Raw genomic sequence first — 16,452 nt, 5'->3', positions numbered from 1 at the left:
AGATATAAACAGGAGAAAGATCATCAACATTAAACTTTCTTTTAAAGTATTATTATTATGCCACAATTCATTGATAACCCCCATTTTTCCTTCTTCTTTGTGTGTTTTGCAGCTGGGACAACTTACATCTTCGGGCGAGGCGGAGCCCTCATCACATATACCTGGCCACCCAATGACCGGCCGAGCACACGGGCAGACCGGCTGGCAGTGGGCTTCAGCACTCAGCTGAGGGAGGCCGTTCTGGTCAGAGTAGAGAGTGCCAAGGGACTGGGAGATTATCTGGAGCTGCACATAGTAAGAAACCGCCTTGGGGATATTGAGGGGGAATATGATATGCGAATGGAACAGTACGCTAAGCTACATTCAGTCAAATGAATCTCTTGGGAAATTCTAGGAAGAAAAGGGGGGACTGGGAAGTGCCTGTTCCAGGAAGGTGGTAGGGCAGAAAAAGTGGTGTTGCAGGCTGTTGAAAAGGACTCAAAGGATTTTGAGCTATTTAGACTAGTTTCCGGAGAATGAGAAAGAAGAAGGTGGGGATGAATGATTCAATAGAGGAAGGAGAAGCAGGAAGCAGAAAGGAAGGATGTCAAAGAATAAGGAAAGATGGTCTTCATGAAGGTACAGAGAAGCTATGATCAGTCATAGTACAGAGAGTAAAGATATTGGTGTTTTAGTCTGGTGAAAGAAACATTTTAGTAATTGAAATGTATGCTTAATAGACCCTTCTGGGCCCTATTAAGATTAAAGGATGGAGTTTGACTGACTTTGTGGGGCTTTTGGTTTGCTTAAAACCCTCTATGACTATGTATCTTTTTAGCATTGTCAGTGTGTATAACTGGGCCTCAGGAATTGACTTACTTACTACTACTTTAAAATTGGTCCTCAATAAAAAAGGACCAAGAAATAATAAGAAAATTGTATCCATTTTTGGGCACTTCCTCTGCAATTCATAAGGTGGTGTTGTTAAATCTTCTCCCAATGTTAAGGCATTTTCTTCAAATGTCATCTAATGTCTTTGGTGTGCAGTACTTGCAAGGGTCACTTGAAGTAATTGTTGTGTGAGTCCAGAAAATGACTAATCACCAAACAGCATTTATTTTGATTCCCTGTCAAACTGGTTATTAGCCTCATCGCTGGTTTTATTGCTTTCATATGTTGGGCTTAAAGGTCAAATAAAACCACCTCTGATGATAACTTTAAATGGCAATTAAGGGACAGCAGGCATTTAAAAATGCATTTACACAGGCTCTAATTGTCTCATTGACCCCTGTGCTTCCTCTACCAAACATTACATTCAAAGCTCATTATAATGGGGTCTTTTCTGTTAATTACCAACCAAGACCACACCTGGTGACTCTTATCCACTCATTACGTTACTGGAGCCACAAGAATAAACATAGTCAGATTCACAAATACAGTGTTACTGTACCAGCTGGTGCAAAAGATGTTGCAATATCCTACGGATCCTTTACACTCTCTTAAAGTACGCAGTGATAAGAATCACTTATTATCTACACTGTTATCTACACTCAGCCATCTGCACAAGTGCGTGTGTGTGATCACACCACTCTTACATTGCGGTGACCCCAATTTGTTTGGGCTGCAAGTGCCTGGAAGCGACAGGAACATAGTTGACCCCAGGTCACTTCTCATCCAGTGCTCCGTAAACTGAGAGGGACGGAGGGAGGAATGATGGGAAAGAGAGAGGGATAGGTGAAAGAATAGTGGGAGAGTGCTGGCGGATAGACCAAGTAGGTCAAGGCCAATTTGAATGCTTTTAACATAGGTGATAAATAGTGATAATGACTGTAAGCATGAAAGATTACTCCTGCAAATGGAATGGACAGAACACAGTAATGCTGTGGTTGAAGTGCTGTTGCAGCTGAGATCAACAACTTTGAACTTTAAGGGTTCATTTCTGTAATTTGAATTTTTGTTGTGGTTTGCCATTAACATTAGAAAGATTGTTTGGGGAGGGTCAAATAACTCAACCAATGAGCCATACAAATATTAATAGATTATCAAAGAATATATTTTTATCACGTTACATTCCAATTACATGTCTCCATGCAGATGGTTTTCCATTTTACTTCCCCAGGTTTTTAGATATCCATCTCTGACACTTCCGCAGCTACTCAAACATCAAGAATTTTCTTGGACTGGCACAGCATTGAGAAAGGAAATTTAAAAAATGTATGAGCAGCATCTCTTACCAGAAACACTAATTACTGAACATAATCCTCAGACCTCACTGTGACTGGAGCTACTTCCATCCCAAAGAAAAAGTTTCCATTAAAACTGTTGTGTGTTATGTGGATTATCCCAAGTAACAAGAGACTGTTTCTGGAATGACGTATCTCTGTTGAATTTTAAATGTAATTTTAATGCTATGAGCATCACAACAAAATTCAATTTACCTCCGTCATATTGGGGTGGTGCAAGAAATCTCAGAGGCAGATATCTCAAAACCTGGAGAAATGAAACCGCTATCTATCTGCATGGCTATATGCCACCAGAGATTGGCAGAATATATATATATATTTTTTTTTTAAGCAACGTGGGTGAACTGATCCTTTAACTTGGATTCAACTTTCTGGAGAGTTTGAAGTGCATTGGTTTTCTATTCTAACCTGAAGGAATGGGTCCTCACTGTTTGTCTCTGCCTGTCGCTCACAATCACTCATCAGTCTTTGTTTTGCTCGCTCTCCTCTCAACTGCATATTCTCTATCTTACTTCGGTGTCTTTCATTTACTCCCTCAGTCCCTCATGTCTGGCCCGTTCATTCTCTCCTTTTCTCCTTCTCTCACACACACATCAGTGACTCTGACACACCAGCCTGGCTCCTCTGCTCCCATTGCAATTACATTTCATTTGCTGCCGTTCCTCCCGAGTCGCTCTCCTAAATGACTCTGTTCAGCCCATGGTGGGTGTTTGGGTTCTGTTAATTATGCCCGTCTCTCTTTGAAGGGAGAGGTACAGGCAAATTAGACCTGAGGACCCAGGAGCCGTGGCCCCATATCATCCCACCTGATGGGGGGGCCTCACGGACCCAATCAAACTACAAAATAGCTCCACGTTCAAACAGTGATGGTGGCCTTGAGGTTCAATACCTTGGGCCTTATTCATTAGCCTTGGCTAGTGGTTCAGAAAAAGCATTTCACTTTTCATTCTGAGTTTGCGTATTTTATAAACTAGAAAATCAAAGGTTGGTATCCTGACTGACTTGATTTGGGACAGTGGACATGCAAATTTTTTAAGAAAATGGTTTGTTTGAAATTTCTGGATTTCTGTATTGTGAGAGCAGATGTCCAACATTACTCATCAAGCAATTAATTCATGTTAAGGTAGAGCCTTTTTAAGCCTGTAATTTTGAGTCATCGGCCCACACACTTAGTTCCTAACCATTTCCTGTCATTACAGGATATGACACATCACCGATAGGTGCTGTCTCTGTCTGTGTAACTAGAAATACTGGTACTGGTGGGCACAGCTGATAATGTGTCACCAGGATGTGATAGAGCATTATTCCTTATCTCACACCAGCCACCCGTCCCTTTATATACCCTTCCTACCTTGCAAGACCTCCACCACTTTCATGCCACTCCGTTCCTCCATTTCTGTCCATTTGCCTGACAGAGGGCAGGACATCACTCACTCCATCGTCTTGACATGCTGTCATCAGGTCCTGGAGTAGAAGATGTAGAGTCAAGGTTGTGGGATAGGTTGCTTACACTGAATGTGCTGACTGTGGCTGCTTTTTAAAGGACATACCATATCCTCACTAGACATTGTATTTTGCACTTCCCTGTTTATTTACTGTGGGTGTGTCTGCAAACTTTCTCATTGACATTTCGAGAGTTGTTGATGAAAAGGCTTTGTAATTCATTTTTTGGAAAATGCCATAGGAATGAATCATCACTGAGCAGACCAAATGTGACAGTGCAGATGCCGGTGTATTGCAGTAATGCTTGTAGGTGTTCTCTGTCAGGCTGTATAAGTAGTAGAAAAACTGAAAACATCTGGTATTGCTGTCTGATCATAGAGAATATTTGCTTTTCATCCCATAGACTTCATCACTTCGAATGATCTGTGGGGAGTTCCTCTGTATTTAATCACCCAGAGAAGTTGAATACCACAGAACTCCCCAAGAGCCAGAATAACTAATTAAGCCTATTGGATGAATGATGAAACATTTTCAAGCACACTTAGTCAGTCCAGTGGCCTTTCACTCATTGCGCTCAGATGAACATGTTAGGGGATCACACCTCAAGGTATGCATTAGTTTGAATTAGTTTTCCATTTTAGTGGTAGGCACTCAGTGTGATGGGGCACCATACATCCCATCGGTCTGTCCAGCCCTCATAGGCTATTGCTAGTAATCCAATCTAGTCAAACTTTACAGTAATAACAAAATGCTGATGTTGTTGCTGCATTGTTTACTGTGTGGCATTGACATTGTATATTTAGAGCAAAGGTAGCTATTTCCACGTCTTTCTAAAGGCTACCACTGACTCCAGATGAAAGACTCCGACTCCTTTCAGTTGATGTTGTATACAAATGTTGGTCAACTGTTGTATGAACACCCTGTAAGTACTATGATTTTGTGATGACACCTGACCAAGTTCCATTTGCTGGAGAAAGGTAAGCGGTTAATTTGAAATCTCTGGGAAGAGCTTACTTTTTATCCCCAAGGTTAAGAATAAATGTCCACACTCAAGTAAAAGCTTTGATTAACTTTGAATAAGTAAAATCAGTTTTGGAAGGTGAGCAGATATTCATCTCCAAAAAGATACTGATTAATTTGGAGGAATTTAAGCCTCCACAACACCGAAAATACCCCTTGGTTTCACCACCCCCATCATGAATTCAATACGAACAGACACAACTTTTATTACTTCAGTGAGCATTTCTTTATGCTTTGATTTAGTAGACAGGATGTCCCCCAGTCCCCATGATGTCTTTCACAGGATGTTAGCTCCACAGAAGTAAAAAATGGTCATTTGGGAGGGCAGGACATCATTTTTGCCAATCTTCATGAGATTTCCGCCATCAGGGCCTGGGGTGTGAGATTCAGGGAATGAAGGGTACAGACAGATATGGTAGTGGGCTGATATCTCCCATCTGTGGCTGCTGGAAAAGGTAGATGTCCTTGCAAGACCTTGGAAACCAGTCATAAAAGAAACAGGTCGTAATTTTATATATATATATATATATATATATATATATATATATATATATATGAAGCCAATAGCAGTTTTTCTTTTTGGGCCTTTTCTCTTATTGCCACTTAGAACTAATCTCCATTATTGTCAAAATCAAGAATGTCATATCAATTTGAATTAAGTCCTTTACTTAAGAGACAATATAGTAGGTGTTGATGATCCAGAAAATGCCGTTTGAGTGAATATTTTCACCTACAGTTTTATAGGTTTGTATATCAAGAACTTCTCAAACTAGTGAGCAATTGATTGACACAATTTTTTGAGTAGCACACCAGTCAGTTCGAGTGCTGTTGTAAGAATATACACCTGCCTTAGCATTATCAGACGGAGTGTGAAAGCTGCAGTTGCAAGGCCTGGTCTGCTGTGTTTTCAGACAGTCATATCTCAGTGCAAACAACAGCACAGCATTCATTTGTTTTGTGCTGACGTGATAGCCTTTCCATTTTTCTCCTGTACACAAACACTGGCAATTTGAAAACTGGGCATGCAAGAAGTGTTGCTTTTCATTTCAGTCTGGCTAGAATGCCTTGTCATTCTCCAGTTTCATGCTTTGCTGTCCCCAGTACCTGGCTTATATTACACCCCTGCAGGCAGCCCCCCACCTAGTCTGGTAAACAAAGGCTTTGGAAAAGTTTGTAAGACCGTCTATTTTGCTTCCCCTGCCCATGTGTGTTTGTTGACATCAATATGGAGGAAATAACCTGTCTTTAGGGGCCTCACAAAACTTCAGCTATCCTCAGCTTTATGACTCATCAGGTATTATTAGAAATTACCTCACAGGTTCTTTTATCCAAGCAGAAGTAATATCCCTTGCTTAAGACTGTTAAAATGTGTAGTCTTTTATGTAGCTGTTTTCACTCAAGGCATAAAGGAACAAAAAACTAAGCAGCAAGTTGGAGTTATTTGTTATGCACAGAGAGATGAGTCATTAATGAAGAAAGGAGCAACTATCAGAGCCATTCCCTTCATGAGCCACTCATAAACTTTCCAAATGGCCTGACAGATGGCTTAATAAAGTTGTGGCGGTTCGGATGCACCTTTCAAACTAGAACTTGCGCAATCTTTTTTAATATATTTTTCAGAGGTGTCTGTTTATATTTATCGCTGTTCTCACAGGCACCGCTCACATTTGACAGTCATTACATTTACAGCTGGCACGTTGTCGCACTAACTGCTCTGTGGGAAGTGTCTCATCTGCAGTTATGGGCCGGTGCACAGAGCACAGCGGGCCTCCCCGAGTACCTCCATCACTGGCTGTCCGGTCCCGGCTCATAGCATTAAATAAGGGCTGCCTCTGATTACCCGTTAGGGAGCCATCCCTCACCACAACTGTCTGCGTTGAGCAGGGGTAGAGAGAGAGGGCGAGGAGGATAGCAAAAGGGACATGATTATATTTTCTCCCTTCGACCCTGGTGTGAGCCCTCTCCCAGGGTGTGACAAATGCTGATTGAGAAAGAAACAGAGAGAGACACACAGGCTTTTTGTGGCCAGCATCCCCACCACAAAATATGGAGCACCTGACTTCATTAACATTTCCTCTCACTCGTGGCTAACCGGAGGATCGCTCCTCGTTTTTAGGGATGCACCACAACACTGCCTTTCGTTATTTTATTTTCTGATGGCCAGAGGTTAGCTGTCAATGGTTTAAGCCAGTAACTGTTTAATTATGGGTTGAAAAACATGATCTGACGTTTGACAGCAGCCTGGGATAAGATGACGGGCAAAGAGAGCGGGGTGGATGGAGAGCTTTGAGAGTGCAACGGGGATCCGAGAGATGCCGGCGTCAGATAAAGGCAGATGGTGATGTGGATAAAACTGTCAGAGAGAGGCAGAGGCTTTTATCCTCTACTCCCCACCCCCGGTAAAACAGACACGCACACACGCACAGTACGCCTTTACTCCTAACTAGCTGTCAGTAGCACGCAGAGTCACTCACTGCTCTCAGGTTCCAGCTAGATGCCAGAGTTGTTCGCAGACACATTTGCAAGGACACGTTCACGTTTACTTACAAGACGTGTATGATTAGCCCTGGTGCATGCTATATACAAGGGCACATTCTCCCCCCCCCCCCCCCCCCCCCCACATAGTGATTTTGCTGTTTCCTTATTTATAACTCCTGCCTTGCCCTCCACCTTTCCATTCTTAAATGGGTGTCACTTCTCCAACCTACTCTCCTTCATCTTGTCAGGGGGGTAAAAGCCAAACATGCAGGGAGGGACAGGGGGATGAAGCATGGAGAACAATTGAGGGAGAAAGGGAGGCATAGCTTTGATGAATGCAGCTGCCTTGCAAAGGGGAGCGTGGGCCGCCGTCAGTAATGAGATTGGGTCCTGGTGGGTTTGGCAGGGTCTCGCTTCTTAGCTGGCGGGAGCCTGACAGTATATCGATTAATCCTTCCCTTTCGCATCACTAATTAATTGTCCCTGCGGGTGGAGGGGCAGAAGGGCAGAAGCTGAAGGGGGGGGGGGGCAGACCTTAGAGCTTTGATCATGGGTGGCTAACTTTATGTTAGGGTTTTAGGAACTAGACCTTCCTATATATATGACCTCCTTCATGAGGATTTGTAGACTCCATTCATATCAAACCATTCATCACTAAAGTCCATCTATTTGACTGGTGATGAGGGCAGAACACAGTGTGAGTTTAATTGCTGCCCGAGGGTCTCACAACTCTGTTTTAAAGCAGTATCACTGCTGGTACCTGTTTGGCCATTTGTCTTGATTTTTAGTTGCAAGGCACTTCACAAAGCCAAGGACTAACTCACTACGGCTGAGGTCTGAAGCAAGCTTGGTTAATCAGTTGGATCAAAATGTAAATGGCTTGTTAGAGGGTCGTTTAATTTGTCAACTTTGCAGCTGCTGAAAGAAAGAAAGGGTACATCTGCACTGAATAGCATAGTGCCAGGAAGTACCTCCCTGCATCTGATTAACACATTCCATGCACATACTGCCTAAAGCATGTTACACTTTGAGCCACAGCCCTATCGCTGATATCACAACAGCTGTTTTGCCTTTGACAATGGATGAAAAGCATCTGTAATTTCATCACTTAGTGGTGTGTAGTTAGAAGTATAATGTGATTAAACACTTCAAAAGTGAATGGCACCCTATGCAAGTGTTGATTTACTCGAGAGGAAGATGCTCTGAGGAAGTAATGGATAAAATTGCATTTTAAGTATCTTCTGTTAAAGTAGATCCAGTAGAAAGTACAACAGTTTATCTGCATTGTACTGTTGCTTGAAGGACATCATTTCTGCACTGTACTGTTGCTTGAAGAACATAATTTCTGCGCTGTGTAGTTGCTTGAAGGACATCATTTTGGTTGGCTACACTTATGACTAATGTAATAATTCCATTTGTGGACTCACTTACACTAGACTCACATCACACATTAGAAGAAATTTGAGATCACCTGACATAAGACATGCGGGCGGGAGCCAGGCATCAAACCATCAACCCTTCCACTTAATATCCCTCCCAATGAAAGCAGTTATGATTGCCTTTTGCAAATCAATGCGTCGCTTCCTCTCTGTCACTTGAAATACGCAATCATTTTGTCAACAAGGTGACCTCAACTATTTTTACTGACTGTAGGTCACTGTACTTGTAGCTCACACTGTCTCCTGTGAGAGCAAACTGGTGGTTGGACTTTACTGGATCAATAAGCTATTAGGGTCCAAGAGAGCCGGCCTGTCTGTAAGGTTTCTGTCCTGCCTTTAATAATTAGCTGGGAAGGCAAAACTACCTATTCTCTCTTCTTTCTTGTCATGTCTGCCACCTCCTTTCCTCTGTTTACCCCTATCTCTGCCTACATGCTTGTAGTGTATACGCAATTGGCTTACTCCAGATGACTACTGTATGATATTGCCTGTCAACCAGCGATCTAATGTGATGCATTTTATTTTCCACACAAATTATGTCATCAGCACCGTGAGGCATTCTGCTGACAGTCTCATTTTCTTTCAAATTTAACGTGCTGGATTTCACATTCGCTGTGTGGGTTTATAATCTTGGAGATTAGAATTGACTCAATGGGGCTGACATGTAAGTGTTCACAATACGTCTGCATGAATCAGGTTAAGATTTAAAGAAAAAATCAAAATGTATAAAAAGCCGGTCCCAACGATCCCATTGCGCAGAAAAAATGTAGATTAGTAGCATGCAAAGAGGAGAAAAAAGGAAAGAGTGGGGAAGGGCTGGAAGAAATTTAGAGCATGTAAATCTAGAGAGGAAAAATAAGAGAAAGGGGGAAAAAAGAAAAGTGCAATCATCCAGGCTACTTTGTCTTTAGTTAGGCACCCCGAGGAGAGAACCACTGTTAGGTCCTTTCCAAATGTCAATACTGCACATCCAGCCCTCAGCTCCCTCTGGATGCACTTTAGCCCAGCCTTCCGTTGCAATGAACATCCGGCCGGCACAGACAGGATATCCCACCCATATATTTTACATAGCTCTGAAGTCATACAACATTACTCATTAGAAATGAAGCCTTTATTTTGCATTCTGAATCATCTACAGCCATTGTTGCTGCCTTCGCCGCCGCTATTAACGATTCTCTGTGACTAATACACTCATTTTCTGTTTGAACGCACAGGTGTCTGCACTGTTCTGAACGGTCTCATTAAAACTATTCTCTTCCATGATTGACTCACAATGCTGACACATGCATGAATGTCAGAGTGAATACGTCATCCTAAAACAAACACCATTTTTTCACAGTGCTTGTATGCGAACTCCAAATTTTCATACATAACACCTTCCCCCATCTTCTAGCCTAGTGTTATTATTATCTGCTAAACATCACTGCCTGTTTGGAATTTTTTATGATACTTTTTGGACTTTGGCTGACCTGCATTTCTTCTCCCCTCTTTGATTCATCACCACATCCATAATTCATCCTTGCCCTTTCCATGGAAGTTTTGTCTATTGACTTTCTGTACTGTTTTAATAAAGCTTATGTCTTGTATTGATTGTAAAACCGCTATGAGTCCATTCCCCCCTTTAATATATCAATCGACCACCAAATGAGCATCCTACATCACTTTTGGCCCACTTTCCCTGGGAAGAAATAATCTATACTTTTAGCCCAAACACTGAGTGTTGCTGTGAAGAAAATCAACAAAGTCAGACTTTCCAGTGTTGACTCTAAAAACAAGCTTTGAACTTTTTCCACTCCTATCTTAAAATAGTGATCAGCTTGAAGCCCAAACACTGTTACCAAATTCTTTTCTTGCTCTTATCTCAGTGTATTTGTTGGCTACCTTGGGGAGGATGTTTCTACCTCGAACATAGTAAAGACTGAAAGGAGCGCGTGAAGGAAAGATGAGAGGAAAAAAAGAGAAAAGGCTCACAGATTGAGGGAGAAAAAAGGAAAAAGCAATAGAGCCAGAGAGGGAAAGACAGACTACAAGAGAATGTCTCGGAGGCCGAGGGATGGAAAAAAAGATGTTTACATCTGCTCATCCATGCACAGCGCACACGTCTATGTTCCAAGCCCTCGGTGATGTACTCAAGGCAGCAATGATGAATGCATCCTTTCTCAGTCACCACTCTTAACTTTGCGAGTCCATCAACCATTCTGCTGTTGGCAGACCAGGAAAAACCACTTCATTATTTACTGCTTTTGTTGTTCTGAAAATGAACACCATTAAGAATGAATGTGTGGAGCCGTCAGCATAAATTTGGTCAGAATGGAGAGTGACGATATTTAAAAGCAACCGGTGTAGAGCAAAGATAAGAAGAATGCTTTTTCTAAACTGTAATTCTTTTTGAGGAACAAAAGAGCTCTTAATAAATGCCACACAACATCCCTCTGAAGAAGAAAAAAAGGCATTCAGCGAGGCCAGGAACATGGCAGCAACTGCTCCATGATGCTTTTCTATTTACTGAGTTCAGACTTGGTTGAACCAATAGGTCGTTGAGGTTGCTCTGCTCATGAAGTCAGTGTACAAGTGCTGTTACATGCACTGTGTGGATGTGCCGTTGTTTAATGTGCGGAGTCCACAGGCTAGTATGTTCAGTCCACTTGCCGTTGCTTGAGCAGTTGGTCTGCTGACGATTCATTTCCATTGCTTGGAGAAGAAACAAGTGGCTGAGGAGGGATGATGAGACAGATGACAGTGGAGAGACGGGCAGAGAAGGAGAAGAACAAAATGAGTGACGCAGTTCTGATTTATTACAGTTGGGCTGCGTTGTTGTTGTTTTTTTTTTATAATTTCTGTCTGTTAAGTGCACTGATTAAAGTAGCTGCTGCGATGTGGGTGCACAGCAGCATCCCTACTACATAGAAACATGGGGAGAACAACTAAATGATGTAACTCACCATTTGACAGCAAAACTCACAATTTGTTGGGGGGAATGTCGCATTCGTGTCATGTGGATTTATCCTAAATATCTGTTTGCGACTTGTAAATTGTGTTGAAGTCAACATCCAGGTGTGATTATGATTTGGAAACAAAGATTGGTTTGAAATCTCTGATGTATCTGACCTGGTGTTGAATTGCACAGATATGCCAAAAAAAAACAATATTATACCCATTGTCTAAAATCCAAGATAATTAAACCCACATTTAATTGGATATAGTGCTACAGCGTCATGAACGCTGTCATGAACATTGGAATCTTTCTCATCTCTACCAGCCGCATTGTGTGACATTATCTCTCATTGGACAGAACAACCACAAAGACTATAGCAGCATGTGTGCATATTAAAGCTAACATTTTAACCATTTCTTTCCTTTTTTTTAGCCTTTTGGTTTTCTACAAGCTGACTGATTGTGTAAATGCTTTTTATTTTTTATTTTTCTTGTGGTGTCTTTCCACATTTCAATAATTTGGTGATTCTAATGTAATTTTCACTCATGTCCAAAACCAAGAAAATGGTCTTAATGGAATTTTCCTTCAACGGAAAAAATGAAAATATCCTCTTATCCCTCCCATTTAGCCCATCAACCCCTTCTCTCTTCTCAATTTTTTCTTCTTTATGGGTCGAGGAGTACTTTCACCAGTAATTCATCCCCACTGATATGAGTAACTGAGGTTTTAGCTCACTGAGCAGTGAGAGAAGTCGACTGTCCTGTCTTCCTCTCTCTTTCCCCGAGAGATGAAATCCTGTTGTCAGACCGGTGATAACCGATGCATGATGGGGCCCTGAGGTCTGTGCAAACCCTGCAGAGACCATCCTATGGATGTTCACTGCTGAATCTTTCATGCGCTATCACCCTGCCGATAAGGTGCAAATAGGATTCGTTTGCTGCGGCTGCTGTATAGCTTTGGTAAATCTGTTGTAAAAAACATTTCTGGTTGGATTTGAAGGGAAAGCAGTGATCTAGTTGGAGACAGCTGTGGAGTCAAGTAAAGAGAGAATGATTGATTATGTTTAGCTGCAAGTATATATATAAACAGATGTGTGGTTTAGTTGCTAGTGTGTAATGATTCCCCAATAAAGAAACAAAAGAAAATATGCTCTGAATCATATATTTCGTTTTAGTGTGACAAAATATTACTTATTTTGTCATGAATACACAGATTTTTTTTTCTCTCACTCAGTCCTCCTCATCCCCACTTTGAAATAACTGTTTGCAACTCATCAACTATATCCTATTTTGTGTCTTTTGTGCCAGAATTGGCTCTGAATTTGATCAGAGATGGAAATGAGAGAGTGGGGAAAACGGGGAAAAAAATAGTATAGATCCACTTGATTCATTTCGGCTGCCGTTCAGTGTCTCTTTCTCCAGGGAGGGGTCAGTATGAGGGGAAAAACACAAGCAGCCAAAACTGCAAAATGCTGCAGCAAACAAAACAAAAGATGGCTTTTGTTTTGTTAAGCTCGCGTTCACAAAGGCTGTGTGAATGGAGACCTGAAGAGGGAGAAGATCAATTCTTTTGTGACATGTTTATGAGATGTGGAAAACAAAACCAGAATCTGTGTGAGACTGAGAAGTCAAGAATCAAGACAATTCTCTTTGATTCTACTGAGCTGCACAGGCTCACATGCTCCCCCCTTATATTTAGGGGAAGTTAAGCCACAAGGGAGGAACCTCTAATAAGTGATTGAAGGATTGGTGCCATCATATTATTCCTGCACAATTAAGGAGGAGAAGGAAGCTCATCATTCATTCATTGGTTGCTGCTGCTGGGAATTGGGTGTACCGCCATTTTGTAGGTTCATCCGGTTGCGTTTGAAACAATCAGACGCAAGAATCAGCAACAGCCTTCAGCCATTTAGTTTGCAACCACGCCCAGCTTGGTTGGAGGTCTCACTTTCTTTTCTTTCACGTAGGACTGTTTTAGAGTGACTTCAGACGCGCAAGACGCTAAAAGGAAAAGTAATGTCACACACGAGCCCCGAAACACAGACATCATTAAATGTGTCTGCAGTTACTTTTTTGAAATTGTAATTTGTCATACCACATTTATCGGTGCTCCTAGCAGGTTATGGTTATTCTTGTTTGTTCTCTCATTTCCTAACCCTCCGTCTCTGTAATTCTTTTATTACATCTCACTTTCTTTCATACACTCCCTCTTTGCTGAGTCAGTGCTTGTACTTACAGCTAGGTTTTCAGAATGATATGCTGAATAAGTACCCTTATATCCGTAGCTGATGTTGCAAAAGGCTCAGGGAGAGTTGGTGCAAGTAAGGAGGGTTGGAAACTTTGGTTTTATATACAGTAGTTCCCAAAAAAGGGAAGTGCGCTGACATTATTTCAGCACAGGCTATGATGTGAGACATTAGGAGACGTGGGCAGATTAGCAAATGTGTCCACAGCAGCAGAGAATCTGACATTTTCCAAGATATCTGTAAAGTTAAAGAGGATACTTGGCAGTGGCACAGACTCATCAAGGTTGTGCAAGACGTCACTTACAAGACAAAGAGCCCACCAACTAACTATTATCCTGTGCATTTTGGACACATGGATCCTTCCTACTCAACTAAGACTGGGGCAATAGCCGTCAAGCTGTTCCTCTCCTCTGCAAAGAACCGGGCCAACTTGAGCAAGAAAAAAAAAAAAGCTTGCTAGTTGGATGTCTTCCCAGAGCAATTAGCTGAACCCACATGCCTGTTTGATTAATACACAGATGAAAATTAGCTCCTCAAAGCTACTCTGCTGAGCCTTAGCCCTCTCTATAGTGACCAGGTTGGAAGTATGTTTGTACTTTGCTTCTGTTGACTCATCTACAGAGCATGCGCAGGGTGTAACATTCAAAACAGCATCTCAGATTTGTACAATCCGCATCACTGCTGCAGCTGAAGCATGATAAATGGACGAAGAGGCAGACCACAGTCACCTGTGTTGACAAATGATGAAGCTTTTTCCCTGTTTGCTTACTCCACCTGCTCACCGGTTTACATTGCCGTGCAATCTTCGCTCAGTCAACCGGGGCGCAATCCATACATATGTGACTGATAGGGCATAGTTATCAAAGCTGGCAGTCCCAATAATTAGAAAAAGGCAATAGTGGAGGCTGAGGAGACCGTTTCCCTGATGGATTAACCGCAATTGCTTACAGCGGCGTTCCAGAGCTGTTTACACTGGCAGTCATAAGGCAGATGTATTGAGCATCAGTAATGCCTTTCTCTGCATCCACTTGATCAAAAGCAATCGGCTAACTAATCAACAGATGTAATGGTGTACAATGGTCTGTCTCCAAAAGCAGCAGATGTATTATCATCAGAGGGAAAATAAGATGCGTAAACAATGGGCGCTTCCCGGGCAGCCAGACTCGCTCATTGATACACACACACACACACACACACACACACAGGCACACACACAGGCAGACACACACACTGCAACCCACCTGGGAGGGATGATCTGAGCACTGACTGTGATGCCAGTCAGACGGAGAAGAGGAGGACACCCAGGAGCTATTCTGAGGGCCCCCCCACCTGCTGTTTTAACAAGGCCCAGATCAGTGAGCCTTCTCTGGGTCAGACAGCCGGGGGCGGTCCCTCTCAGCTCTGGTGCCCCCCCCCCCCCCCCCCCCAGGTTTGCAGCTGTGTGTGAGGGATCTCGCAGCACTCTGTCTGGTTTCATGAGGGGGCTAAAGGCTCAATAATAGCTGACGTCAATGACCCCAATCTAATATGGAAATCTCTTAGTGTTGACATCCCCTACACCAGAGTTTCACTGTGAAAAGAGGCATCCCTGGGACTCCAAGGTTTGGAGGGGAAGCGGGAAGAAAAGTCTGTCACACTCAGAGCACCATGTATGCACACAAACATGTATAGAGACAAATGCTGAATAAATCTCTCCACGATGGGACGTTCAGATGCCACACTTGCGATGACAATTAGCTGAACATCTGGCCTGATGATTGAGAGACACAGCTGGAACACAAATACCAGAGTTAAGTGTGTAAATCTGGAGAGTCCTTCAACGTTTTGTGTGGATGCAGTCAAAGAGGAGGTACAGAGGGAGTTGCAAGTTAGCCACTGAATCTGATGTTAAATGAAAAGTGTGACATATAGATTCTTGTAAGGCATGATGCCAAGAAGAAATTCTACTGAGACAGTATGTGACAGCTGTTAACAAAAAAAAAAAAAGGGATTGTAATTGTGGGCGCATAGAGCAAGAAGGGGGCAGTCCAGAGATGAATACTCATTGAGAGTTTTACATTTTTCTGTATTTCTCCACTGCAAACAATATGTGACTCTGAAAGCATTAGATCACTGAATGGCATGATCAGAGGGTTGAATAGCGGCGAGTAGTCACTTGAGTTATGTTTGGACATCACATATTGTACTTTTGTTGATGCAACATGGGACTAGGTGTCCTCAGAATGTGAATAACCACATAAATACACATTACCGCTGTTTGTGCAATCCCCCAAAGGAAGGGGAACCTTCACAAATTCAATTTATTTACCCTCTGAAGCTCAAATGATATACCTATAACGAGTAAGCAATAGCAAACTAATGCAGGCCCTAAAAAAGTTTAAACATTTGCTCATTGCTCACACTTTCTTATATGTTATGCCAGAGCAGACCTACCTCTACTTCCCATGCAATGTTATGCTGTTCTGTTTTTTCAATGGTTAACAGAATGTGTGTACATCAAAAATAGCAAAAAAAAATCTTGTGGTTACATGTTATTACTCACTGCAGCTAGCTGCTTATTGAAAGAGATATTTATCCAGTTCAAGTGCACACATGCAAACTAAGCACCAATTGCACACGTGTGGATTGCAATCAGACCCGTCACTTCATGTCCGTGCTCAGCGGGGTGTA

At 42.3% G+C, this 16,452-nt stretch overlaps 1 protein-coding gene across 9 annotated transcripts in view; it reads left to right on the top strand.

Moving 5' to 3' along the window:
• Positions 1-16,452, top strand: part of nrxn2b (neurexin 2b) — a 661,557-nt gene that overhangs the window by 557,586 nt on the left and 87,519 nt on the right. For all 9 annotated transcript variants that reach the window (XM_030429949.1, XM_030429947.1, XM_030429950.1 and 6 more), the window contains one exon: positions 113-294. In XM_030429949.1, the coding sequence (XP_030285809.1) occupies positions 113-294 (182 nt within the window). The remainder of the gene's footprint in view (positions 1-112; positions 295-16,452) is intronic.

The sequence above is a fragment of the Sparus aurata genome, chromosome 10, assembly GCF_900880675.1.
Source record: "Sparus aurata chromosome 10, fSpaAur1.1, whole genome shotgun sequence".
Classification (NCBI taxonomy): Eukaryota; Metazoa; Chordata; class Actinopteri; order Spariformes; family Sparidae; genus Sparus; species Sparus aurata.
Note: the sequence above shows the minus strand (reverse complement) of the source record. Positions and strands in the feature narration are given on the sequence as shown.